The sequence below is a fragment of the Homarus americanus genome, unplaced genomic scaffold (genome assembly GCF_018991925.1).
Source record: "Homarus americanus isolate GMGI-L3 unplaced genomic scaffold, GMGI_Hamer_2.0 scaffold25483, whole genome shotgun sequence".
In the NCBI taxonomy this organism is placed as follows: domain Eukaryota; kingdom Metazoa; phylum Arthropoda; class Malacostraca; order Decapoda; family Nephropidae; genus Homarus; species Homarus americanus.
The window spans coordinates 6,066,277-6,093,209 of record NW_024726235.1 but is presented as its reverse complement, the minus strand read 5'-3'; the positions used below and the strand labels follow the sequence as shown (position 1 = coordinate 6,093,209).

Here is a 26,933-nt window from a genome sequence, read left to right as displayed (position 1 = left end):
CTCCCCCTTTCAATTTTTATTTAAGTTAAAGAACAACCAATTTTACGCAGAATGTAGTTGGTTTCACACAAAAAATAAATTGGCTGTGTCGCAATATTGAGCCAAAGAATTAAAGATAAACAGGGGATCCTCGTTACCAGTGTCTTCATTATAAATGGTTTCACAGTTATGTGGTCAAATAACTGGGGATATACACGTAAAAAGTCCCTGCAGTTAAGAGGATTCCATGGCTGAAATCCGTCAATCTTTGGGAGCATACCGGTAAGTGTTTGAGCGATTGAAATTCCCGCCCATCTCCCATTCTCTTAAAGGTAATCCTTCTCACCCACACTACGCATGCTCAGTACTAGTCGCCTGTGTCCACAAGCATTATTTGAAAGGCTCCAAGAACTATAACTATCAACTTTGCTGTGTCTTTGGTGACATTGGTGGACTATTTTTGTAGCCAAAGCAAGGTGGTGTAGTGGCTAAAAGGAAGCGTAGTAGCTATGGGATGGACGTGAAATTAAAAGTTACGTCGTAAGAAAAGTGGTGAGCACGTCTCAATAAACCACTTTCACTGAAATGAGTGAGCAAGTGTGTGGTAAGGTAGCTTGCACCTCATCAATACACCAACCCCAAATGACTTTAAGTAACCTTAAATAATTTGTAAGGTTAAATAATTTCATAAATAAGGTGAAATCAAATTTTTAACAAATGTTTCATAAGTATACAGTGATCTCCAAAATTATGTGGATAATTGATGCCAACGGAGTGACGCGTACTTGGGAACCGTGAACTTGGGTACTACAGTTGGCCCTTAACATACGCGGGTTTATAATACACGGATTTGCAAATACGCGGATTGCCCCGCCGGAGGAATATTCTGTACATTGAAGTAATTGAAGTACATTCAAATCGCGCGCCATTCAACTCGCGCGCGGCACCGAACACCGCCCGCTCCCGCAACCTCACACACACACGCATAGCTCTCCCTCACTCAGTCAGTCTTGCTGTAACCACGCTTGTGTTGACATCAGCATTGTAGTTGCAAAAATATTACATTTCCGTGAATGTATTATATCAAGCACAGTTTGAATAGAATATCACTAATATAAGAGTATTTTAACCGAAAACTACTAAAAAAACGAGTAACATATCTTGAACATCGGAAGGTTAGGTAAAGTCTTTTGTTTTCATGTAGTTATCCTAATTTACATTGAAATGCATTACGTTTCAGCAAAACTACTATGTATTTCTGAGAATATGGAAATGTAATATTTTGCTGAAATGACGTATGTATTACAGTGGAAAGTGACGAAAGCAATGACTCGCTTTCTTTCGTTCAAAAGATGTTACCGTAATCGCTTTTCGAATGGTTTTCAGTTAAAAAACTGTTGTATTACAATAATATTCTATCCTAATTCACTTGTGATGCAACAGTTTTTAACTGAAAACCATTCGAAAAGCGATTACGGTAACATCTTTTGAACAAAAGAAAGCGAAAGTCATTGTTTTCGTCACGATTTTATCCCACTTTCCACTAATACGTGCGTCATTTCAGCAAAAATATTACATTTCCGTGAATGTGGTATATCAAGCACAGTATGAATATAATATCATTGTAATATAACAGTATTTTAACCGAAAACTATTAAAAAAACGAGTAACATCTCTTGAACATTGGAAGGTTAGGTAAAGTCTTTTGTTTTCGTCATGTATTTTATCCTATTTTACATTGAAATACATCACGTTTCAGCAAAACTACTATTTATTTCTGAGAATATATTCATTCAGGCACAGTTTAGGTAAAATATACATGTGCTGTAACATTTTTTTAATTGAAAACGATTCGAAAAACACGTACCCTCTAGCCCTGTTCAAGGAGAAGACTGGGAGGAGCTGTTTGGTGCTTAAGACGATGACAAGGAAAATGATTTTGATGGATTTTAATGAAAATATTCAGAAAGACCCTGGCACTGTCAAGGAAAGTGGCTGCTGAAGGCTTCCGGGACATGGCAGAGGACGAGATTAGGGAGCTAATTGAAGAGCACGACACTGAGCTGACCGAGGAGGATCTACAGGAGTTAGTAGACTCAGGCAAGGAAGAGGAAGCGAAAGGGAAAGAGGATGAGGAAGAGCACCAAGAAATAACGTTGGAGAAGTTGGGGGAGATGACCAGGAATATTGAGGCACTGAAAAACCTGGCCTATAGTATGGACCCCTCCATGGTGCGTGCCCTGAAATTCATGCGAGGGATGGATGACGTTTTCGCTCCATACAAAAACATCATGGAAGAAATGAAAGAAAGAGACGACAACTCCCCATCACCATGTTCTTTGATCACTGAAGGAGAGATTTAACACCATCAATCACTGGCGGCAGTGAGGAAGCAGCTGAATCCACCGTCGCCCCCACTTCACCACCCGTTATGGAATTGAGTGACGATGAGCCCAATGACCCCCGTCCTGTCGCCGAGGATAGGTACTGTACAGTAAAGTGAAATTTTTATCTCTTTTTTTTTTAATAGCTTTTCTTGCCATGTTTTTTGTTTGTAAAAATGCACAGCACAGTACAGTTCAGTACTGTACATAGGAAGTGGAGGTGCAGTTATTCACAAAACATTTGTGTTCGTTGTCGGCAGTAGTGACGGTGAGGAGGTGGAGGCGGCAGAGGGGGTGGAGGAGGCAGAGGAGGCAGAGGAGGTGGAGGAGGTAAAGGAGGGAGCGGAGGGAGCGAGTTGGGAGGAGTGGTGGCCTTGGACGCGGGAGCAGGGACGAGTGGAGATGCCAGCCAGTACATTACGGGTGTATTAATCGTTTTTATTGCTATTTTTGCATTTTAATATTAAATATTGTACATTACGTTTCAGCAAAACTACCATTTATTTCTGAGAACATGGAAATGTAATATTTTTGCTGAAATGATGTACGTATTACAGTGGAAAATGTGGGATAAAATTGTGACGAAAGCAATGACTTTCTCTTTCTTTCGTTCAAAAGATGTTACCGTAATCGCTTTTCGAATGGTTTTCAGTTGTGGGATTATAAGGCTAATGATAGGATAGAGTATTATTGTAATACAGTATAAGTACAACAGTTTTTTAACTGAAAACCATTCGAAAAGCGATTACGGTAAAATCTTTTGAATAACGAAAGAAAGCGAAACTCATTGTTTTCATGATTTTATCCCACTTTCCACTGTAATATGTACGTCATTCCAGCAAAAATATTATATTTCTATATTTATTTCTGAGAATATCTATATTCATTCAGTCACAGTTAAGGTAAAATATACTTGTGATGTAATATTTTAAAGAAAATATGGTATCGTAGTTTTCTTTTGTTTCAAATTTAATTAACAAAGATTGATGTTTCAAATGTAATGAACAAAAATTTATGTACAGTATCTATAAATAAACTTTAATAAACGAATACTTTGTTTTACATCGTCCTGTGCTACCATACCACGGATTTGGCTACTTTGGCTTGCTATGATGACGCAAGAGATCTGCCCTGGCAACTGTACCGACACTCACAGCTGGTGGTGCGTTGGTGCATCGTTTCCATTGTTTACTGGTAGTTACTGGTAAATATTTTTCAACCTAACGAAACTATTACCTGTTTAGAGGTCGACCCCCAATTTTTTGCCAAATAATTTGGTCTTAAAAACTTGAACTACACACAGGTATATACGGTAAATAAGGACATGGGGGAGGACCAAGTTTTTTGGTGGGGGGGGGGGGTAGCACATATACGCGGATTTTTAACATCCACGGGTATTTCTGTTACGTAACCCCCGCGTATGTTAAGGGCCGACTGTATAAGCTAATGGTAAAAAAAATGGTTCCGAGACCCCCTCCAGATACACACCATGAACCCAAAACAGGTCTTTTAAAGCAATTTTTCTGCACATAACCTTTATGAAAGTTACCCTTAGTTAAATATGTGTATCTTAGTTATATAAGGTGAATAATAAAACAGAAATAAGCCCTTAAATAATGGGAATAAACACTTTCTTGCCATTGTCCAGCCAGTCTATTATCTCCATCTTGCGTGCCAGGGTCATCGACTTCACTCTTCTGCCTGGCTGGGCTGGTGCTGAGTCCCAACAGCAAAACAGTAAGTCCTCGTATAACGTCGCTCCGCTTACGCTGTTTCGGTACTACGTCGCTACTCTTTAGATACCAATAATTCGTTTAACGTCCCGACGACTCAATTTAACGTCATTTTTGCATCGTCACAGATTACTTTTTATGGCGCATCACCCACTCTCGTCTGGCCGCACTACCTCTCACTAGCAGAACGTCACAGCGTCCCAAAGCGACGCCATGCCAGTCTCAGTGACTCATCACCCTCCTCTGCTCCCGCCCTCCTCCTCCTCCCCTCCCGCCATCCGCCTCCTCCACTTCACTACCCACCACACTCTTGCTCCACCACCTTCGCCCATCGGTGAGTACCAATACAAACTTATTAGTTTTATATATACTCTTTTCTCGAAAAATGTCATTGAATTTCTGTACAGTGGTCCCTCTGTTAACGAACGGTTCGATTAACAAAATTTCGGTTAACGAATTACCTCCCATAAGGATCTTCAATTCGTCTAACGAACAAAGCTTTGATTAACGAAATCCTTACGACAAACGCGTTTTGTTGTGAACATCAGCTGATCAGCTGATGGGCTAGTCTGCCAATTCAGTAATCTGTTCTATGTTCACATTCGTTTCCAGTGGAGTGAATATCAAGAAAGTTGTGCTCTTTAATATTTTTTGCATTTTTTATATCAAAATTATTAGTTATTTTAAAATTTAGTTAACATATTGATAATATATGCAGTAAGTAGTTCAAAATTTTATTGGTGAAATTACTGCATCAAGCATGGGTCCCCTGAAAGGTGATTTTTCCTCCATCACCACTTCCTTCTCTTCTCCCTTCACCCCCACCCCCACTTCTAATTCCAATCATCATCATCAACCAGGAACCTTCTACATACATACCTCAAAGTAAGTGTACTTTACTGCATTTTTTTTACTTTGTATGTACTTTTCTGTGAGCTGGAACCAGTTACCAATATCCCATTGAAACAATGGATTCGGTTAACAAAATTTTCGGTTAACAAACGACTCTGTGGAACGAATTGTGTTCGTTAACCAAGGGACCACTATATATGTAATGTACTTCAAGGGGTAAAGGGAGGCTCAGGAACGTAACTCCCGTATTTTATCTATTTCTTATGGGGAAAATTGATCCGCTCCACGCTGTTTCGTATAACGTCGTGTTTTCAGGAAAATAACCTCGATGTTAAGTGAGGACTTACTGTGGGTGGTGTAGCCATGGTAGCTGTCGCAGTCAAATACACCTCAAAAATAAAGGAAAAAGCAAGCTGCTGTAATGTCGTAAGGAGAGGAAGACTGGTACTGGCGTCCACGTCATTGGTGACGTTACAGCCAGGAAGTGACGTCCTTTTCTCTTATTGGTTGGTAGTGGCCACTCAGCCAATCAACAGCCAGCTCCTCTGCTCACTTCCCCTCTGTCTCTCCTCCCTCACTTAGCCGTACCGCATGGAAATTTATGCCTGCATACTTGGGACCCCCATGTACTTTGGAATTTGGGTTGCATGGCATTGATGAGTGTAGTTGGGTTTCACACGGTTAAAATATGCGTACTTTGGGGGAGCACTGAATCTATAAATGTTAAAAGATACCAAATTAAACTTTATGAGTGTCACTTACAATGTGATGGTCCCGATTAGATCCTATTCCTAGTAATTCTTATGGGACTTAATTCCCTTTGTAAGTGGTTTCATTGTCAGTGGCTTTTTTCTGTTCCCTATTAACCACTTACAATGAGGACCACCTTTAGTGCAGCTCTTCTTGGAGTTTTGTTTGGAGGTTGTTGAAATTTTATACAGTACTGTATATCAAATAACTAACACTGTATAATAGTAATACATTACAGTACAGTAATACCCCGCTTTACGCGGTTCTCGTTTACGAGTTTCTACATTTACGCGGTACTGTACCCTGCCAGAACCGGAATTCCCATTTTACGCGGTGCATCTACTCATATACGCAGGTGAAGTATAATTTTTTTATTTAGCTCATAAAATTCATACAAATTACCCGGCCAGAATATAATTTACATTACTGGAATTTTTACAATATGATGATCATTTTGAAAATAAACATCATAGATTTTGCATTAGACATACAAATTTTAGATCTAATGTAAGAATTTTGTTTACTCAGAGCAAATATGTTATATTTTGTGCAAAATATATGACGTGTATATTCAAAATATTCCTGGTCTTGCAAGGAATCCAGCAATGTCAATTATACTATCCTAACTTTAGTTTGAGGTATTATTTATTACTATACCTTAAAATCTAGTTGTTTCCACCCAAACATTTCCCAGAGAGGGAGGAGCCAGCGAGTGCGGGAAGAGGGGGGGGGCAGGGGAGTTGAGTCCATTATTTGAATGGACATTAACCTGGTGACTGTATTTCTCTTAAATATTAATTGTGTGCGCATACCATCATAAAATTAAGATGTTATTTTTACTACAACATAGGTATTGTGTCGGAAAAAGTGGAGTTTGGGAGTCGGCCCAGTCTCTATTTCAATTAATCCCATATGTTCTGTTATTCCATTTACGAGTTTCTCGTTTTACGCGGACCTCTGCGGGTTCAATTGACCGCGTAAATCGGGGTATTACTGTATATGGCTGCATTCCCAGACTTGGTAACTTATCATTTCATACTATGAACACTTTATGATATACCATTTATATAATAAAAGAGATAATTGTTATTGAAATAATAATATATTTTATACCATACAGTTTTAAAATTAAAAACAGTAATACAGTATAAATAAAAGAATCATATTGAACTGTAAAATATATTCTTCTCTAATGTGATGACTTGCCTTGATAATTTAGTTGCTCTATGACCATCATCACTTGATTTCCTTTGAACATACATATTATGTATAAATTCACTCAATACATGTTTATAATGAAATTAATTTTTATAAACTAAAACAATTGAGGAAAAAAAAATTATACCACAATTTACACAACAAAAATGGCAATGCATTGCTCATAGCCTTTCTGCACACTGATTGGCCAAGACAAACGTTAAAGAATATTCTATATCCATCAAAATGGGCAACACTTAAGGATCCGTATCTTAGCACAGTACAGTATACTGTACTTTTATTCTTATTTTCTGTACAGGAATAACCTGGTTATCATAATGGACGCATTCCTAAAAGTCTTTGCAAGTATGGGTCAATTTTCCCCACAATAATTAATGTAAAATGGGGGGGGGGTCCCAGCTGGCTACTTTCACCAATTATTTTTATATATACTCATTATCTGAGGCTGTTAGGGACCAGGGCCGCATGTATACTGTAGTAAAGTACCAGGAAACATGAGGAATAAATAAAAAAATTGCTAGTTGGCAATAGTTTCTTTACATATGGGAGACTGGAGCAGCTGAGATCTCCAACACTACTCCCTCGTTCCCTCCTCCCATAATCTATGGGCTAATTAGCACGCATGAAAGAAATATTTACTCCATTTATGTTTTTGACCTTATATTTATTTTTTTGCCAAATTCTGTATGAACGATTGTGTAGGCATATAACAGTAAAAAAAATAAAAATAAAAAATAAAATTACATATATATACTGTACATATACCTGAAATTACAAGTTGAAAAATAACAGTAACGCAGCTCACAGCTTGGCCCAGTAGCGGAAGGATGATATCCCAGCACTGCACCTCCCTCTGCCTCTCCCACAATCTGCACATTTACTCCCACAGACATAAGAAATTTTTATTCTCTTTATGTTTTTGACTTATGATAATTTTTTTCCACATTCTGTGTTAATAATTGTGGGTGCATGTAACACATAAAAAAAAATGAATACAAATACAGGCATCCCGTGTTGCGGAATCCCTGGTTACGGAATTTTTAAATTATGACCTAAATTTCGGGCTACGAAAAACATAATCGCCCTTACAGAATTTAGGTAATTTTAATTGTTTTTTAATTCGCAATTAAATTTTTTTTTACCAAAATTTAAAAAAAAATTCCCGTGGATTCTCAGTGGTAGCCACAAGGCAGTTGGAATGCCGCTCACCTCCCCAGTTGCCAGCAACTACCACAAAAATGGCGCTGATTAGTTTGAATTCTTTCCCCAGTTGGTGTTCAGTCACCGTATATCTCGGCCTACAAGGCGACGGGGTGTATAAGACGGCCCCCAAAATTTCCATTTAAAAAGTAGCTTTTGAGCCCTATTCGCTGTACAAGACCAGTACCCCAAATGTGACACTTACCATTGGGAGCTTACTGACCCAGTAGTCCTTTACCAACCATCCCATTGACCAGTGCTGTTTACACATCCTTGGTTTTTTAAAATAAAGCCAATTCACTTCAAGTAATGGCATCAAATGTTACCGGTTGGTGTAGTGTAAACACTAGTGACTCACTTAAAAGTCTGTTATTTAACTTGAACTAACTGTGAACTAATGTCGGTGTAGAATACAATTGTTTCATTTACTTGAAATGGATTTACCGATTTATTTGTTTATTTATTTATTTATAACATACTGTAATATATTAAACACACTGCAAGTATTTTCTTTAATTTATAAGCTTGCTTCAACCAGCTACAGTATTCTAATTCAATAGTGTTTCATTAGGATTTGAGTGAAAAAGATTACTGTACATACTTATTACATACATTTATTACACAAATATATATATATATATATATACATATATATATATATATATATATATATATATATATATATATATATATATATATATATATATATATATATATATATATATATATATATATATATATATATATATATATATACATACATACATACATACATACATACATACATACATACATACATACATACATACATACATACATACATACATACATACATACATACATACATACATACATACATACATACATACATACATATATATATATATATATATATATATATATATATATATATATATATATATATATATATATATATATATATATATATATATATATATATTAAAATCACACGGAAAAAAACAACAGTACCTAGCTTTCATCTTATTCAAGACATCTTCAGAGGCAACTGGATTACATGGACAAAGAGGTTAAATATACAGGTGACCTAAAACATGAGGTCAGGTCATATGATGACATCCACTAATCCACACCAACACACACGTAGAGGAGCTAAGAGAAGGGTGCGTGACTAGCCAGGTCAGGTCAGAAAAAGGACCCACAAAATAACTATCATACATCTGACCTGGCTAGTCACGCCACCACCCTTCTTAAGCTCCTCTCTACGGTGTGTTGGTGTGGGATTAGTGGATGTCATTATGACCTGACCTCATGTTTTTAGGTCACCCTGTATATTTAGCCCTCTGTCCATGTAATCCAGTTGCTCTGAAGATGTCTTGAATAAAGACAAAGCTAAGGTAATCGCTGTTTCCATTTTCCGTGATTTTATCAAGATTTATCTTATCCACGCCATTGTGATTTACATGAAATATATATATATATATATATATATATATATATATATATATATATATATATATATATATATATATATATATATATATATATATATATATATATATATATATATATATATATATATATAGCTAGCCAGACCGACTTATGACGGGTTAGGGACCCAAATCCAGGTCGTAAGTCCGACATGGTCATAAGTCCGACATAGATAAAAAATAAAAAATTTTTTTTCAAAAACAAAATTCAAATTTTTTTTTTCAAAAAAATTAAAAAAATCTACAATGAAATACAGTACAGTAAAAGTAATAAATAATGAGGAATGGATACAGTGACTGAGCACTTACCTTAAAATGTGGTCAGCTGAATGCACAGGGCTCCCTATAATTTTTATTTTCTTTCATAGGATACATGAGACTATATTAATTGGGAAGAAGCAGAAGAGGAGACAGGGCTGGGTGGGTCAATAATGCCGCTTTTCAGACAGGTAGTTTATGTACAGGGTAACTTGCTGGTTGGGAAGGCTGTATTGGATCATCTTTGAGGGAGTGAAGAGGCACTGGTGGGGGCGTGAGACAGCACTGGGGTACTTTTGAAATAGGATACCAATTTAGACTGCACAGTTTGCTTTTTCTTTCATTATAAATTTCTCTGTAGCAAGTAAGTGCATCTTGGATCATTCTGTCAACTTTTGGCATAACGCTTCATATCGATCCATGTCATCAAACATTTGGTATCTTTTATTAATTGTAGCAATTGCTTCGCTATGTTTCACTGAAAACCTTTTTGGGGTGCAGGCTCTTCTTCTACATTTTGTCTCTTTCCTTCCTCTGTACTTTCTGCATTTAGTTCAATAAGATCCCTGCTATCGAGCTCTTCTGCTACATCTTCAAACTTTCAACTGTCCAACATCTTCAGTATCAATTTCTAACCCAGCTGTTTACCTAACTCCACTATCTTGTTACTAATATCCAAAATAACTTTTACTATTAAATCCTTTTGAAACTGTGCACATATCTTTTCAGGATTTTTCTTCCATATTCCATTCATGCAATGCTTGTAACCTGATCTCATGCTGTACTAATGTTCTTTTATATATGACAAAATGTTGTACTCCTTCCAAAACTGTCTGGAGCTGCTTTCACCTTCAGTAGTGCAGCAGCAACAGCCTGAAATGGTCGTATAAACAATACGCTTAAAGGCAGCAATAGTACCTTTTGATCCATGGGTTGGATGATAGATGTAGTGTTAGGTGGAATGTACATTACCTAACATCAGGGCATGTCGTCCAGGTGTGGTGGGTGTCCCGGAGCATTATCCAAAATCAGTAAAAATTGAATGGAATCCTTTTGTTGCAGACAATACCTTGGAATGAAACAAGCCATGAACCAATCCTCAACAGTACTAGGGCTTGTTCGGGTTTCTGAAATATTGGCGATAAAACACGGCAGTGTGTGTTGCTGACATGTTTAAAAGCCCTGGGTTCTTTCTGAATGATATATCATGAAGGGCTTTAGCTGAAACCAGCAACATTCCCCCAAGAAAAGTGTAATTCTGTCCTTGAATGCCTTGAACTGTGGCATTGTTTTTACCAGTGATGGGCGTCCGCCAGGCATGCGTTTCACAATAATCCAGTCTCATCCACATTGAATATTTGCTCAGGCAAATAATTCCTTCCAATCATACTCATCTAACTCTCCTAAAAGTCAGCAGGCACCAACATCGGCACTAGCTGCCTCCACCACCTTGCACATTGTGTAGACTGTAGCGTTTAAATCTATCAACCACCCATGACTTCCTGTAAAGGCTTGATCACATTCATCTCTGCCTGCTCTTCAGGGCTTTGGAACAGGCTTGCTTTTAGCCTGTGGCGGTTAGAACGCTTAAGGGTACACGCCGCATCTGGTCTTCTATCCATATCACCAATAATTTTTTCCATATCGATAGACCTTGTCTTTTTCTTTTGATATTATAGTTCCCTTTATAGGTGTTGTTCTTCTACTACTACCTAACACGCTCCTTGTCCTTCAGAATAGTGGATATAGCCTAGTGAGAAACCCAGGGTCCCGTGAGAGATTGTTGCTACTGTTTTTCCATTCTCATACTGTGTTATTATTCCTTCAGTTTCATCTCAAAAGTAATTGCCTTTCCTTCTCCTTGAGCACCACCAGCACTCTCGCTTACTTTCCAGTCATTATAAAGTCAATTAAATACTATAATAACGAAAAGTTCACAGCGACCAGTATAGGATACTTATAGCTGCAAACACAAACAATGCGCCTCCACTGAGTGTAGAGTAAAATTCACGAGACACTCCAAGACACCCTCCTTCCTCGCCTCGACGAAATAGCCAGAGTATAAAAAATGCGTCATTATTTGAAAAAAAAATTTTACACGACGAAGTTCTAGTCAAGATGTCCTCGTATGGACGACGGTCAAAGGACGTCAAAGCAGGTCGAAGTAACAATGGACGAAGTCCATGTATGAAGTCAGTCTATATATATATATATATATATATATATATATATATATATATATATATATATATATATATATATATATATATATATATATATATATATATATATATATACAGGTTGACTATCAAAAATCCGGCAACCTCGGGACCTGAGGAGTGCCGGATTTTCGAAAAAGCCGGAAAACTGATGGTTATATTTGCTGTATAAGTTTAACAGAAAATGAGTACCTGTACAGTCCTTTAAACAAAGAAAATTAAACACTTAAGTTAGGATAATATAATTGACATTGCTGGATTCCTTGTAAGACCAGGAATATTTTGAATATAAATGTCATATATTTTGCACAAAAGATAACATATTTACTCAGAGTAAACATTATATCTAAAATTTGTATATCTAATGCAAAATCTATGATGTTTATATTCAAAATGATCATCAAATTGTAAGAATTCCAGGAATGTAAATAATATTCTGGCCGGGTAATTTGTATGAATTTTATGAGCTAAAACAAATATCTTCAGTTAATAAAAAACAAAATATTCTTCACCACACTATCTGTCAATCAAAGTACCCCACCTTGCCTCCCCCCCTCTTCCAACCGGCCAGATGGTCGGTCTGTCCCAACCCTCCCTTCAAGAGAAAGGTTGGGTGAAAATACTAGATTTTAACATTTAGTATTAAATAATACCTCAGATTAAAGTTAGGATAATATAATTGACATTGCTGGATTCCTTGTAAAACCAGTAACATTTTGAATATAAATATCATATATTTTGCACATAAGATAACATATTTACTCAGAGTAAACATTATATCTAAAATTTGTATATCTAATGCAAAATATATGATATTTATATACAAAATGATCATCAAATTGTAAGAATTCCAGCAGTGTAAATTATATTCTGGCCGGGTAATTTGTATGAATTTTATGAGCTAAAACAAATATCTTCAGTTAATAAAAAAAAAATATTCTTCACCCGTGCCAGGTGGTCGGTCGCTGGTCCCTCCCTCCCTCCCACCCCCCACCAACCCTCCCTACCAGATGAATGTGTGGGAATACCAGACTGTTTACCTTTTTAGTAATAAATAATAAATCAGACTAAAGTTAGGATAATATAATTGACATTGCTGGATTCCTTGTAAGACCAGGAATATTTTGAATATAAATGTCATATATTTTGCACAAAAGATAACATATTTACTCAGAGTAAACATTATATCTAAAATTTGTATGTCAATGCAAAATCTATGATGCTTATATTCAAAATGATCATCAAATTATAAGAATTCCAGCAATGTAAATTATATTCTGGCCGGATAATTTGTATGAATTTTATGAGCTAAATAAAAAAATTATACTTCACCCGCGTAAAGGGGTACACCCACCGCGGAATGTGAGCATCCTGGGTTCTGGCAGGGCACCGTGTAAACGTGGAAACGCGGATGTGGGACCGTGGGACCGTGGAAACGCGGAATGTGGGACCGCGTAAAGTGAGGGTTGACTGTATATATATATATATATGTGTGTATATATATATATATATAAATATATATATATATATATATATATATAGCGCAAGTAAATCACTGTAGTAAAAGGCAGATCTAGGTATATATATATATATATATATATATATATATATATATATATATATATATATATATATATATATATATATATATATATATATATATATATATATATATATATATATATATATATATATATATATATATATATATATATATATATATATATATATATATATATATATATATATATATATATATATATATATATATATATATATATATATATATATATATATGTTGATAACCACAAGGAAGAAGAAAACACGAAGTCTCAAGCGCTGTGTAACTACATCTTCAGTGAGTACAGACTAGAGAGAGTAATACAAATCAAGGTGTATATATACAGAGGGTGAGACCAGGTCCACAATGGTCAGGTATTAGGTAATGACCCTACTAATCTTTAAATAGCACACAACGGTTGGTGGTCAGGTCAGATGGTCAAGTGACCCGGCCTTCTCACCTGATCACAAATCTTCTTAATTACAAAATTGTCCAGCTTGTACATGCTGTTACTCAAATTCATGTTGAATGCTTCGGTATGTTTAATAAGACTAGATTCTATGATGTTCCTACTGTCAATTGACTTACATGGTAATATTGAGGAGGCATTATCCCAGTCAATGCAATGCTTGTTATCCCTCAAATGAACAAACAGAGCATTGGATTCCTGGCCTGTCCTAACACTGTATTTGTGTTGTTTAATTCTAGTTGCAAGATCTTTACCTGTCTGGCCTAAGTAATATTTTACCACCCTCAGCAGTCTGGTTTAGATATGTTGATGATGTATTATGTCTCTGGCCATGTAATGAGGACCTAAAAGCTTTCCTGCCACAACTTAACAACTTAGCCCCCTCGATCAAATTCACTGTGGAATTAGAGCAAGACTGTAAATTGCCATTCCTAGACTGTCTGATACACAGAATAGGTAACACTTTTAAGTTCAGTATTTATAGAAAACCAACTAATGTGTGTTCATACATTCATTATTATTCTGCCCACCATAATAAAGTCAAACAGTCAGTATTTTCAACAATGTTTTTACGTGTCTTGAGAATTTGCAGTCCGGAATTCATCGATGAGGAATACAAATATATATATAATATTGGCTCAAACCTTAAATACCCTAGATCTTTCATAGACAAATGCTTAAACATTACTAAGAAAACTTTTTATAGAACTGACCCCAAGCCCACCCATGACTATAAGAATATCTTAATATTACCATTTCACAAAAATTTCTCACACATTCCTGCACAGCTAAAAACCTGGAACGTCAATGTGGCATTTAAAAACTCATGCACTGTTAAACAAATGTTAATCAAGAACTCCCCCAACAACACAATTGGTTGCATTTATAAAGTTCCTTGCAAGGAATGTAATATGTTTTACTAGGGCCAGACAGGTAAAGATCTTGCAACTAGACTAAACAAACACAAATACAGTAGGACAGGTTGTGAATCCAATGCTCTGTTTGTTCACATTGAGGATAACAAGCATTGCATTGACTGGGATAGCCTCAATACACATGTAAGTCATCTGACAGCAGGAACACTAAGCAGAATAGTCTTATTAAACATGCATCAAGCATTCAACATGAATTTGAGTAACGTGCATGCAATGTTTTGACAATTTTGTAATTAAGAAGATTTAGATCAGGTGAGAAGGCCGGGTCACTTGACCATCTGACCTGACCACCAACCGTTGTGTGCTATTTAAAGATTAGTAGGGTCATTACCTAATACCTGACCATTGTGGACCTGGTCTCACCCTCCTCTGCATATATACACCTTGATTTGTATTACTCTCTCTCTAGTCTGTACTCACCCCTGAAGATGTGAATTACACGAAAGCGCTTGGGAACTTCGGGTTTTCTTCTTTCCTTGTGGTTATCAGCATATATATATATATATATATATATATATATATATATATATATATATATATATATATATATATATATATATATATATATATATATATATATATACATATATATATATATATATATATATATATATATATATATATATATATATATATATATATATATATATATATATATATATATATATATATATATATATATATACATACATAGATATATATATATATATATATATATATATATATATATATATATATATATATATGCTAGATAACCACAAGGAGCAGAAGAGTACTAAGTTCCTGCCGCCAAGGTTAAAAAATGCTTTGAAAACCTTGATCTAGATGTATGATAGTTATTTTGTGGGTCCCTTTTTTCTGACCTGACTTGGCTAGTCACGTCACCACCCTTCTCTTAAGCTCCTCTACGTGTGTGTTGGTGTGGGGATTAGTGGATGTCATCATTTTGACCTGACCTCATGTTTTTAGGTCACCCTGTATATTTAAGCCTCTCTCTGTCCATGTAATCCAGTTGCCTCTGAAGATGTCTTGAATAAAGACGAAAGCTAAGGTACTCCGTTGTTTCCATTTTCCCGTGTGATTTTATCAAGATTTATCTTATCCACGTTTTCATTGTGGATTTACATGAAATATATATATATATATATATATATATATATATATATATATATATATATATATATATATATATATATATATATATATATATATATATATATATATATATATATATATATATATACTTCATTTTTAGTCTATATAACACGCGGACTTTGAACATATAATCAACGACCTCACCAGCCAGGATTCGAACCCTCGTCATACCAGCTGGATTCGGTAAAATGCTACTGACATCACATATGTGGCACGGGCAGTTCCCAATGAAGTTCACGGCGCCATCAGCTCGATGAACAGGCTTTGTGTGAAATATAACAGAGCCTAGGACTGCTTTTAGTGTCCTTGTGGGTTGGTCGGTAGCATTCCCTAGTCCCACCCGGTATACTGCATTTTTTTGGGGGAAAAAAAAAAAAATCTTTGTCTTTCCCACTATACTACAGGGCTACTCAAATCAGAAGAAAACACATACACACAGATTAGCCCTTCATATGATTTAATTCATTCATTATTATTGATTAAAAGATGCATACCACAACAAGGTACTAAATGGTATTTAGTTTTCCCCAGTTGCTTCACACAACCTAACATCACCAGTCAGAAGTGTGTCTATATTCCCTATTTTATTTTTCACTGTACAGAGTTATCTCTCTTAGATGGAATAATTGGTGCAGAGCACTTCTGAGAATGAGAGATTTCCGGGTAATGAGACAACCCTCTCAAAGCCAGAAAAAAATCCCTCATCCCCGGAATTTTCCGTGTACAGTAATGGAAAAATTTTCTCGGAAGTTCCAGAAATTGTGCTTTACATCATCTCTTGAACCCAGAAAAATATCCTTCATCCCCAAATTTTCTGGGTATTGGGAAAAAATTCTCAGAATTTCCGTAAAATGCGCCCGATATTTCTCCCTCAACTCCCCATCCCCGTAATTTTCCAGAAAATGTGCCCCTCGGAAATTTTTTTCCAAAAGCCAGAATTTTACAGAAAATTCCAGCTTTGGGAACAATTTTACGAGAAAACTTCAATTCCGGCAATAGGAGAGTTCCGGTAAAAAGGGATACCAGCGCACGGAAATTTTACTGTACAGTGAGTTCTGCTATAATGCGTGTTTTGACAACGCGAATTGGCTCTAACGCGATTGATGAATAGAGGAACAATATTTGTAAAACGCGAACTCGTTTGCTCTAACGCGATTCCACTCGAACACTTATGTTGTTATGGCTTGGCGCAGAGTTATGCAGTGTTTACAGTTCACGTTGGACATCACATGTTCAATTGAGTTATGTGTTTTATTTGTGAAGAATTGCAGAAATAATTTATGTAATATTTATGTATACAGTAAACCACTCACAAGGTCCTACCACTAAATATTTTATACTGAAACTTACGTTTGGGAAGCTGGATTAAAATGAAGATTACCATTTGGGAAGCTGGATTAAAAATATGATTACCGGTATATTAAAATAATAAAAATGTATTATAAACCTGTCTAACATGCCGTAAAAGAACAATACAGTAGTACCCCGATGTACGCGGTCAATTGAACCCACAGGGTACCGCGGAAAGTGAAAACCGCGTAAAGTAAACAACAGAACATATGGGATCAATTCCAATAAAGACTGGCCCGACCCCCAAACTCCACTTTTTCCGACACAATACCTATGTTGTAGTAAAAATAACATCTAAATTTTATGATGGTATGCTCACACAATTAATATTTAAGAGAAATACAGTCGCCAGGTTAATGTCCATTCAAATAATGGACTCAAATCCCCCCCCTCCTCTTCCCAGCTCACTGGCCCCTACCTCTCTGAGAAATGATTGGGTGAAACACTAGATTTTAACGTTTCGTAATAAATAATACCTCAGACTAAAGTTAGGATAATATAATTGACATTTCTGGATTCCTTGCAGGTCAGGGAATATTTTGAATGTAAACTTCATATATTTTGCACAAAAGATTAAATACTTGCTTTGTGTAAACCAAATTATTAAATTAGATCTAAAATTTGTATGTCTAATGCCAAATCCATGTTTATATTCAAAATGATCATCATATTGTAAGAATTCCAGCAATGTAAATTATATTCTGGCCGGGTAATTTGTATGAATTTTATGAGCTAAATTAAAAAAAAACAAATTATACTTCACGCGTATATGAGTAGATGCACCGCAGAAAGTGAAAGTCCGGTTCTGGCAAGGTACCGCGTAAATGAGAAATCGCGGAAAGTGAAACCGTGTAAAGCGGGGTAATACTGTATACCCCGGTAATAAACACAGCTGCTATCATCACCACCCTCCCATTTGCCAGTGACAAGAAAGGGAAAGTGACCTTGACTGTGACCGCCTGTGGCTATTTTTAGCCGTCCTTGTGTTCGGAGGTGGTCAGTAATGCATACAGTATCTGTATATTTACTGATGATAATATTTATCTCCTATAAATAATTAATTTAAAATATATTTTTTTACGAAGAATATTCAGTAAATGACTGAGTTAATTCTTGAAACTACCGACAGTGGTAAATTTAGGATATAAATGATGAACAGAAGTCACGTCATGGATTCGGAGTTTGGTCCTTAATGATCACCATAAATGTCTGGTCAACTTCACCTCCCAGGTATAATGGTAGCCTCCCTTTTTCACGAAACAAGTATATAAATTAAAGAAAATACTTGCAGTATATTTAATATATTACAGTATATTATAAATAAATAAATAAATAAACAAATAAATCGGTAAATCTATTTCAAGTAAATGGAAATATTTTACTCACACCGACATTAGTTCCAGTTAAATAACTGACGCTTAAGTGAGTCACTAGTGTACACCAGCCGGTAAAATGTGATGCCAATACTTTAAGTGAATTGGCCTTATTTTAAATAACTAACCATAAATAAATGCAAAAAGGAAAAAAGATCAAAGGTGAGAAAAATTATATTGTATGTATGTTGTGTTGTCAAAGGAAGAGAAACAATTGAAACTCTGCAATTGTGTGTAAATGAGGCAAAAAGATAAATCAGCAACCTAAGACTTGGTCACAATTTTCGTGATGCCATATGGAAGTAGGGTCTACCATTAGACAATACTGTACATTATGCTTCCAATATCTTCCCAGGCAGTAGAATCTCCCTGTTTGGTAGCTGCCTAAAACTTTTAGTAATATTACTTTGATACAACATGATAAATTAGACAAACAATGAAAATAAACAAACAAAAGTTATTTACCAAGACCTTCTCTCTGAGAACAGAGGGTAATAGATGGAGAGGAGATAAGAAGGCTATTTATAGCCTGTCTTTGTGTAGGAAGTCGACCGCACTATAAATAATTCATTTAAAATTTATATTTTTTACATAAAATATTCAGTACATGACTGTGATTATAAAATAGGTCGAGATATACGGTATATAATATTTATGTGTGTGTGATGTAAACAGTGCGCTTGGCCTCTCTCTCTCTCTGTGTATGGGTGGAATTCCTGGTTTACAGTGAGTGATACGAATGTCGTAACATTACTAGGCTGAAGGCGCCTGAATACTATTTAAACACATCAAAACTATGTTAATTGATCACTGTATAATAAATTCATTCACTCATAATTTCAAATTCCCTTATCATCCTGTGTTATATACAGAAATACTCGAGTCCCTGAGCGAGTACACAAGGAAGTCGACCGCACTATAAATAATTCATTTAAAATTTATATTTTTTACATAAAATATTCAGTACATGACTGTGATTATAAAATAGGTCGAGATATACGGTATATAATATTTATGTGTGTGTGATGTAAACAGTGCGCTTGGCCTCTCTCTCTCTCTGTGTATGGGTGGAATTCCTGGTTTACAGTGAGTGATACGAATGTCGTAACATTACTAGGCTGAAGGCGCCTGAATACTATTTAAACACATCAAAACTATGTTAATTGATCACTGTATAATAAATTCATTCACTCATAATTTCAAATTCCCTTATCATCCTGTGTTATATACAGAAATACTCGAGTCCCTGAGCGAGTACACAAAAAGAAAACGGAGGACTAAGACATCCGGAAGTGGATAGAGAACGGACATCTCTACTGGGGGACTCAAACGTTTCTTATGTTTTGTGGGCGGTGTAGCATAATATGAATAATATGTAAATTACAATTTACTTATATATATATATGTAAATTGTAAAAATTTAAATAAAAGAAACTAAATATGTAGCGTTTAAAGTGTACTGTACAGTGTTGTGGCTTGACGCTGGGTTATGCAGTGTTTACAGTTCACGTTCGGCATCACATGTTCAATTGATTTTTGTGTTTTGTTTGTGAACAATTGCAGAAATAATTTATGTAATATTTATGTATACAGTATACCTGTACAGTATATGTAAATTGTAAAATTTTAAATAAGAGAGAAAAACAAAATACATAGCATTTTAGACCCGCGCACTCTGTTTACTCCACACTTTCAATTTGAAACACGTGTGAAGTTTTTAAGCATCCTCAGGGAATTCTGATTACTGTTTCTTCAATTTTGTGACTATGGAAAAGAAGAATATCTCCGGGAAGCGTTCTGGTGATCGCATTTCCGGTGGTGATCGTAAAAGAAAGGCTATAACACTTGAAGAAAAGCTTGATGTTTCATGACTCCTCAGCCTCAACATCAACCTTCTCCCACATCAAGTTATATTCATATTTTTTCAAGGTAAAGTGTGACATTTACTGTATGATTTCATTATTAGATATGAATGTAACATTTATTTAGACTGTGCTATCCTTTGTGTTAGGCTAACTACGAAATTTTTTTTTGATTTGGAGTAATCTGCACCTAACTCTATTTTCTCCATAAGCCCTGTTATTTCTATTACACGAATTTCTATAACACGATGTTTTACAAGAACACAACTATCGCGTTATAGCAGAACTGACTGTACAGTGATCCCTCGGTTAATGAAATTTCGGTTAACGAATTACCTTCCATAAGAATATTCAATTCGGTTAACGAATTCCTTACAAATTTTTCCCAACATGTTTTAGCCTGCTCACCAGCAGTAGTATTAGTCCGCCAATACAGTAATCGGTTTTAGGGCTTAAATTCGTTACCATTTGAGTAAATATCAAGAAGGTTGCACTATTCAATAATTTTCCAAGTCTTATATTAAAATTTTTAGTCATTTTAACAATTACTTAAAATAATTGAAGTACAGGGAACTACTGTAGTTTTTAGCGCGCCAAACAGCCACTTGACTCACCCAGAATGGCGTCAGTTTCTGTCTCTGCTCAGTGGAGGAAGCATCTTGCTTGAGACTCGCTTGAACATAAACTATTTTTACGTTTTTACAGTACAGTGGTCCCTCGGTTAACGAGCACAATCTGTTCCAGTAGGTCGCTCGTTAACCGAAAATCTCGTTAACCGAAACCATTGTTTCAATGGGTTTTTGGGTAATTGGTTCCAGCTCACCGAAAATTGCCTAAATTCAACAAAAAAGGTAGAAAAGTTCACTTACTTTGAGGTGTGTATGTAGAAGGCTCCTGGATGATGATGATGATGATGTGAATTTGAAGTGGGAGGTGGAGGAGGAGAAGGGAGAAGAGAAGGAAGTGGAGGTGGAGAAGAAGCATTTTACTGCTTCTTGGAAGGTGAGTCACCTTCCATGAAAATGTCCATAACCTCTGGACTGACAGATTCTCCACCATGAACATCCTCTCTCCTTCTTGAAGTGGAAGACTGAGGGATAGCATCTTGTTCCCTCTGCCTTTTACTGAAGAAAGTGTCAATTGTGGTCTGTGGGGCATCTGTCCTCCTCACCATTAACTTATGTTTAAAGAAGGAGACCACTGAGTCCTCAACATGACACAAAGTTAGTTCAGTTTCTTCCACATCTGGGTACTTTGAAGCCAGTTCCCTGAACTTCTCCCAGTATAAATCACATCTTTCAACTGTTTAGCTGACATATGGTCACCACTGTCAGCCTCTACCTGTAACATCTCATCCAGTTGCTTCAAGTCATCAGGAGTAAGTTCCTCCTCATGAGACATCACAAGCTCTTCCACATCCTCCTCCTCCACTTCAAGGCCCAATGACTGACCAATGGACACAATCTCCTGGTCCAACTCTGTTTCTTCCTCAAAACCCTCAAAATCATGGACTACTGATGGCCACAGTGCTTTCCATGAAGAATTGAGGGATCTAGGGGAGACTTCTTGCCATGATGACACAATCAATTTACAGCCTCCAGGATGTTGAATTGTGTCTTCCAGAACTGTTTCAGTGTTAGTTCACGTACAACTTTTTGAAGTTGCTGATCACATTCTGGTCCATTGGCTGTATGATTGATGTAGTGTTTGGAGGCAAAAACAACACTTTCACAAAGTCAAATTGATACTCCAAATTTCTGGTAAGTTCAGGGTCATGACCAGGAGCATTATCCATGAGGAGAAGACCCTTTAAAGGGAGTTTATTGGTAGTTAGGTAGCTCTTGACAGAAGGGCAAAACACATCAACAGCCCATTCATTAAAGAGCTGTCTTGTCACCCATACCTTACGGTTGGACTTCCAATAAACTCCAAGCTTTGTTTTGCTTGAACACCCTGGGGTTTTCAGAGTGGTAGACAAGCATAGGCTTCAGTCAGAAATCCCCTGAAGCATTGGAACCAAGCAATAGAGCGAGACGGTCTTTCATGGGTTTATGCCCAGGTAAAGAGGCTTCATCTCTGGTGATGAATGTTCTTTTGGGCATCTTTTTCCAGAACAGCCCAGGTTTGTCCACATTGAACACTTGCTGTGGAAGATAATTTTCTTCTTCCATCAGTTCTTTAAATTCAAATAAAAACTTTGCTGCCCCTTCCTTATCAGCAGTAGCAGCTTCACCATGCCTAACAACACTGAAAATGTCACTTCTTTTCTTAAATTTTTCGTACCAGCCTTTGCTGGCCCGAAAATCTTCAAATTCTGTGCCTGAAGAACCAGGTTGATCTGTCTTTAAATGTTAGTAAATCTCCCTGGCTCTTTCACAAATGAATTCAGTAGAAACTGAATCACCTTTCATCTGTTTTTCCCTAATACAGATGAGAAGTGACCTCTCAGTTTCTGCAATTAGGGATCTACTTTTAAACACTCTGGTAGATTTGTCTCTCACTTTCACGTCTTTAAATTTGTCTTTCTGTGCAAGAATTGTCGACACAGTTGATGTCGACATGCCATATTCTTTGCATAGCGCATTTGTTCTAATGCCTTGTTCATGTTTTTTATGATTTCCTGCTTGGTTTGGATTGAAATCGCTTTTCTTGATCTCTTAGGCCCCATGCTGGATTCAAACAATGTCAACACGTGTTTTTTAAAGTTAAACTTGTTGTAAATAAAGAATATTTTCTTTAAAATAACACTGAACTGCGCTATATATTGTCAATATGTAAAATAAATTTCAAAATGACCAATAATTTGCTTGGAAACACAGAAAAAAAGCGTTAAGTTGAAGAGAGTCTCAAGCAAGATGTTACCTCCAGTGAAAACAGAGAGAGACTAACGCTTGTTTGCTGTGTTAAGGGGCTGGATGCCACGCATTAAACTAGTCACTTTACCTTCAATTATGTTCAATAATTGTTAAAATGACAAAAAAATTTAATATTAAACTTTTAAAATTATTGAATAGTATAAACTTCTTGATATTTACTAAAATAGTAAGGAATTTAAGCCCTAGAACCAATTAATGTATTGACTGACTAATACTAAAGCTGGTTGACCGCCAAGTGCAAGCCAAAACTTGTTGAGGTCGGCTCGTAAGAAACTCGCTAACCGAGGGATTGCTCGTTAACCGAAGTTAAAAATCTTATGGGAGGTAACTCGTTAACCGAGGGACCACTGTACAATTATTGGTCATTCCGAAATTTATTTTACATATTGACAATATTTAATGCAGTACTGTGTTGATTTAAAGAAAATAATCTTGAATTACACCAAGTGAACTTAAAATTTTATGGGTGAAATGGCAGCATGAAGTACAGTATGGGGTGACTTCTCTTCCACCCCACTGCCTTCTCTTCTCCCTTCTCCTCCACCCCCACTTCTAATTCCCATCATCATCATCAACCAGGAGCCTTCTACATGCACACCTCAAAGTAAGTGTACTTTACTGTATTTATTTTTAGTATGTATGTAATTTTCGGTGAGCTGGAACCAATTACCCAAAATCCCATTGAAACAATGGTTTCGGTTAACGAACGACCTTCTGGAACGAATTGTGTTTGTTAACCGAGGGACCACTGTACTGTATTACCAAATACAGGTACAGCAGTCCCCAATTTATGAATGTTTGGCTTAAAAAAAATCTGAAGTTATGAAAAAATTAAGTGTTACCCCCCAAAAAATATTTAATGTTTTTCAAAAGTAATAATGAAAATATTGTATGGTAAAATAATACTGTTTTTGTTTTACTACAAATATGCTTACTCATTTCACAAACTTACTCCATTATTCTCTAATACTGTACTTGTAATGTTATTAAGTCTACAAACAAGCTTTCAATGAGGCATCATTTTCCTGATATAATCATATAACTTGCTCCTCAAACTCACAAATAGACTCGTAGACCAGCACAGTCACTCGAGTCAGTTTCCTGTTTGTCCAATTTTCCTCATTTACTATTATGTAACATGTGGCAATTTAAATAAAAGAAAATAAATATTTATTCTTAAAATTCATATGTTAATTATACTGTATATAATAAAGGTGTAGAGCTGTATGAGAAAGTGTGAATTTGGAAGTGAACAAAAGTCTGGAGGTGTGAATATTGCTGATAGGGTGGTGTAATGCGTCTACTAGGTAGTGTGGCAGCATTATGTTAATATTAAGGCACAAGCACTGCTTGCTTCCTCTCGCTTTCAGCTACCACCGCTGGCTAGCCTTCGTGGCAAACAGGGAAGCAACATGCATAAGTCCTCCCCTGCCAGTACACAGCCTCTTCATCATCAAGATTCCAGCTGTGCCTCCTCTTGGGCCCAGGCTAGACCAGCAAGGGATCTCGGGGCAGCAGTGGGCCCCCAGAGGGATAGCGCATAGGCCCACTGGCATATAGACACCTCCTGGCGCCTACTAACCACTGCCCCGCTGCCTTGTGGATTAACCTTGGTAGGCATAAGACTACGGGGGTAAACCCCGAACGAAAAATCTGTGGTGGAGCCCCACATCAGGCAGACATGCTTACAGCACTCCAACAAGACCCCAGCAGCAGTATAGGCAGAAGAGGTGACCACCATGGGAACCCAACGACTACACTGGCAGACAAAGGCAATGCACGATGGACAGGCTACTAAGGCGAAACCCAACAAACTATCGGCAGTCCATTGTACCTCCCCCTCTTCCCAGTCGTTGCAACACTTGCAATAATGGATCAGGAAAAGGGAGAGCTAAGATGTGTGGTTGCAGCCTGTGCTCCTGCCTTGCCACATAAAGCAATTCACATGTAGCCATCATCTAGCTAATCATACTTCTTATCATCAAAACCCCTCTACCACGGACGAGTGGTGACGGGGACAGGCAGAGATGATGCCAGGAGTCTCTAATCACAACTTTGCATATGGGCTGCATAGATAAGATGGTCGTTTATGCACTGGGATCTAGGCAGCAGGGCAATCCGGTCCCATCTGTGCGACTGAGCAGCCCTTTTGAAGAGACACTCTGCTCATCTCACATGGGCAGGGGACCAGAAAAGGTGGCCTAAACATAGCCTGCCTAAAGAACCAACCTGACTGGACAACCGCACCGGTTTGATGAAAACGACCCAGAAATCAATGTACTCATCAATGATAAATGGGCTACTTTAACTGACTGGCAGAACAGCCCCCAGTCGTGACCTGTACATGGCCTTTATTGACCTAACCAAGGCCTTCAACTCGGTGAACAGGGAAGCCCTCTGGCAGACCCTCAGCCATTTTGGCTGCCCACCAAAATTCATTGCCAGCAGGGGGGGAACTCCAGGATGGCATGAACAGCAGTGTCCTGCACAATGGCACCCAGTCTGAGTTCTTCCCCCATTCAAACAGGGGTAAAACAAGGATGTGTACTGGCATCAACTCTCTTTCTCATTTTCTTGGCTGCCTTCCTTACACATGCCAGTGCAAATGTAGCAGGCAGGGTGGACATCCAGTACTGGATGAAGGGTCTTTTCAACAAAAGACAACTCCAGGCAGGAACAAAGGTGTCGGCAACTTCCATTACTGAACGCAATCTACAGGAGATCCTGAACACTTACGCAACACGTATGCACACTTCGGCCTTGAGGTGAATGTACGTAAGACTTAGATTCTCTTTCAGCCTGCCCCTGGTTCAACCACAACTCCACCATCCATCCAGCTTAACGATACTACCCTCTCTAATGTTACCCACTTTCAGTATCTCAGCTCCAACCTGTTCATCACCACAGACATCAATGAAGAGATTCAACATCAGATCAGATTTGCATCTCAAGCCTTTGGCAGACTCCATTCCCGTGTCTTCAGCTGTAGATCGCTGAAATTATCTACAAAGTGTCACATACTGTATATTGAGCTGTAAGGCAGCAAGACAAGGGTCACATACAGGAGGCACCTCAAGGCACCTGAAAACTTTCACCAACGTAGTCTACGTTCCATCCTCCGAGTTCGTTGGGAAGACACAAGAACAAATGCCAGTATTTTCACTGACAACAACTGTAGGAGCACCGAGGCTACCATTATCCATGTGCAACTATGTGTTACGAGTGTCCGCCATAAGTTTCTGTTCTGGGTATAAAATACATTGGTTCGGATAGTGTGTGAGTGGCTCGGG

At 37.0% G+C, this 26,933-nt stretch overlaps 1 protein-coding gene across 3 annotated transcripts in view; it reads right to left on the bottom strand.

Moving 5' to 3' along the window:
• The window catches only part of LOC121865478 (CCR4-NOT transcription complex subunit 7-like), an 88,774-nt gene that overhangs the window by 41,332 nt on the left and 20,509 nt on the right, over positions 1-26,933 (bottom strand). Inside the window, exon 6 of one of the 3 annotated variants that reach the window (XM_042364953.1) lies at positions 7,682-7,785. The exons of the other annotated variants lie outside the window; for them this stretch is intronic. Coding sequence (XP_042220887.1) covers positions 7,682-7,785 — 104 coding nt within the window. The remainder of the gene's footprint in view (positions 1-7,681; positions 7,786-26,933) is intronic. 3 annotated transcript variants of the gene reach the window in all.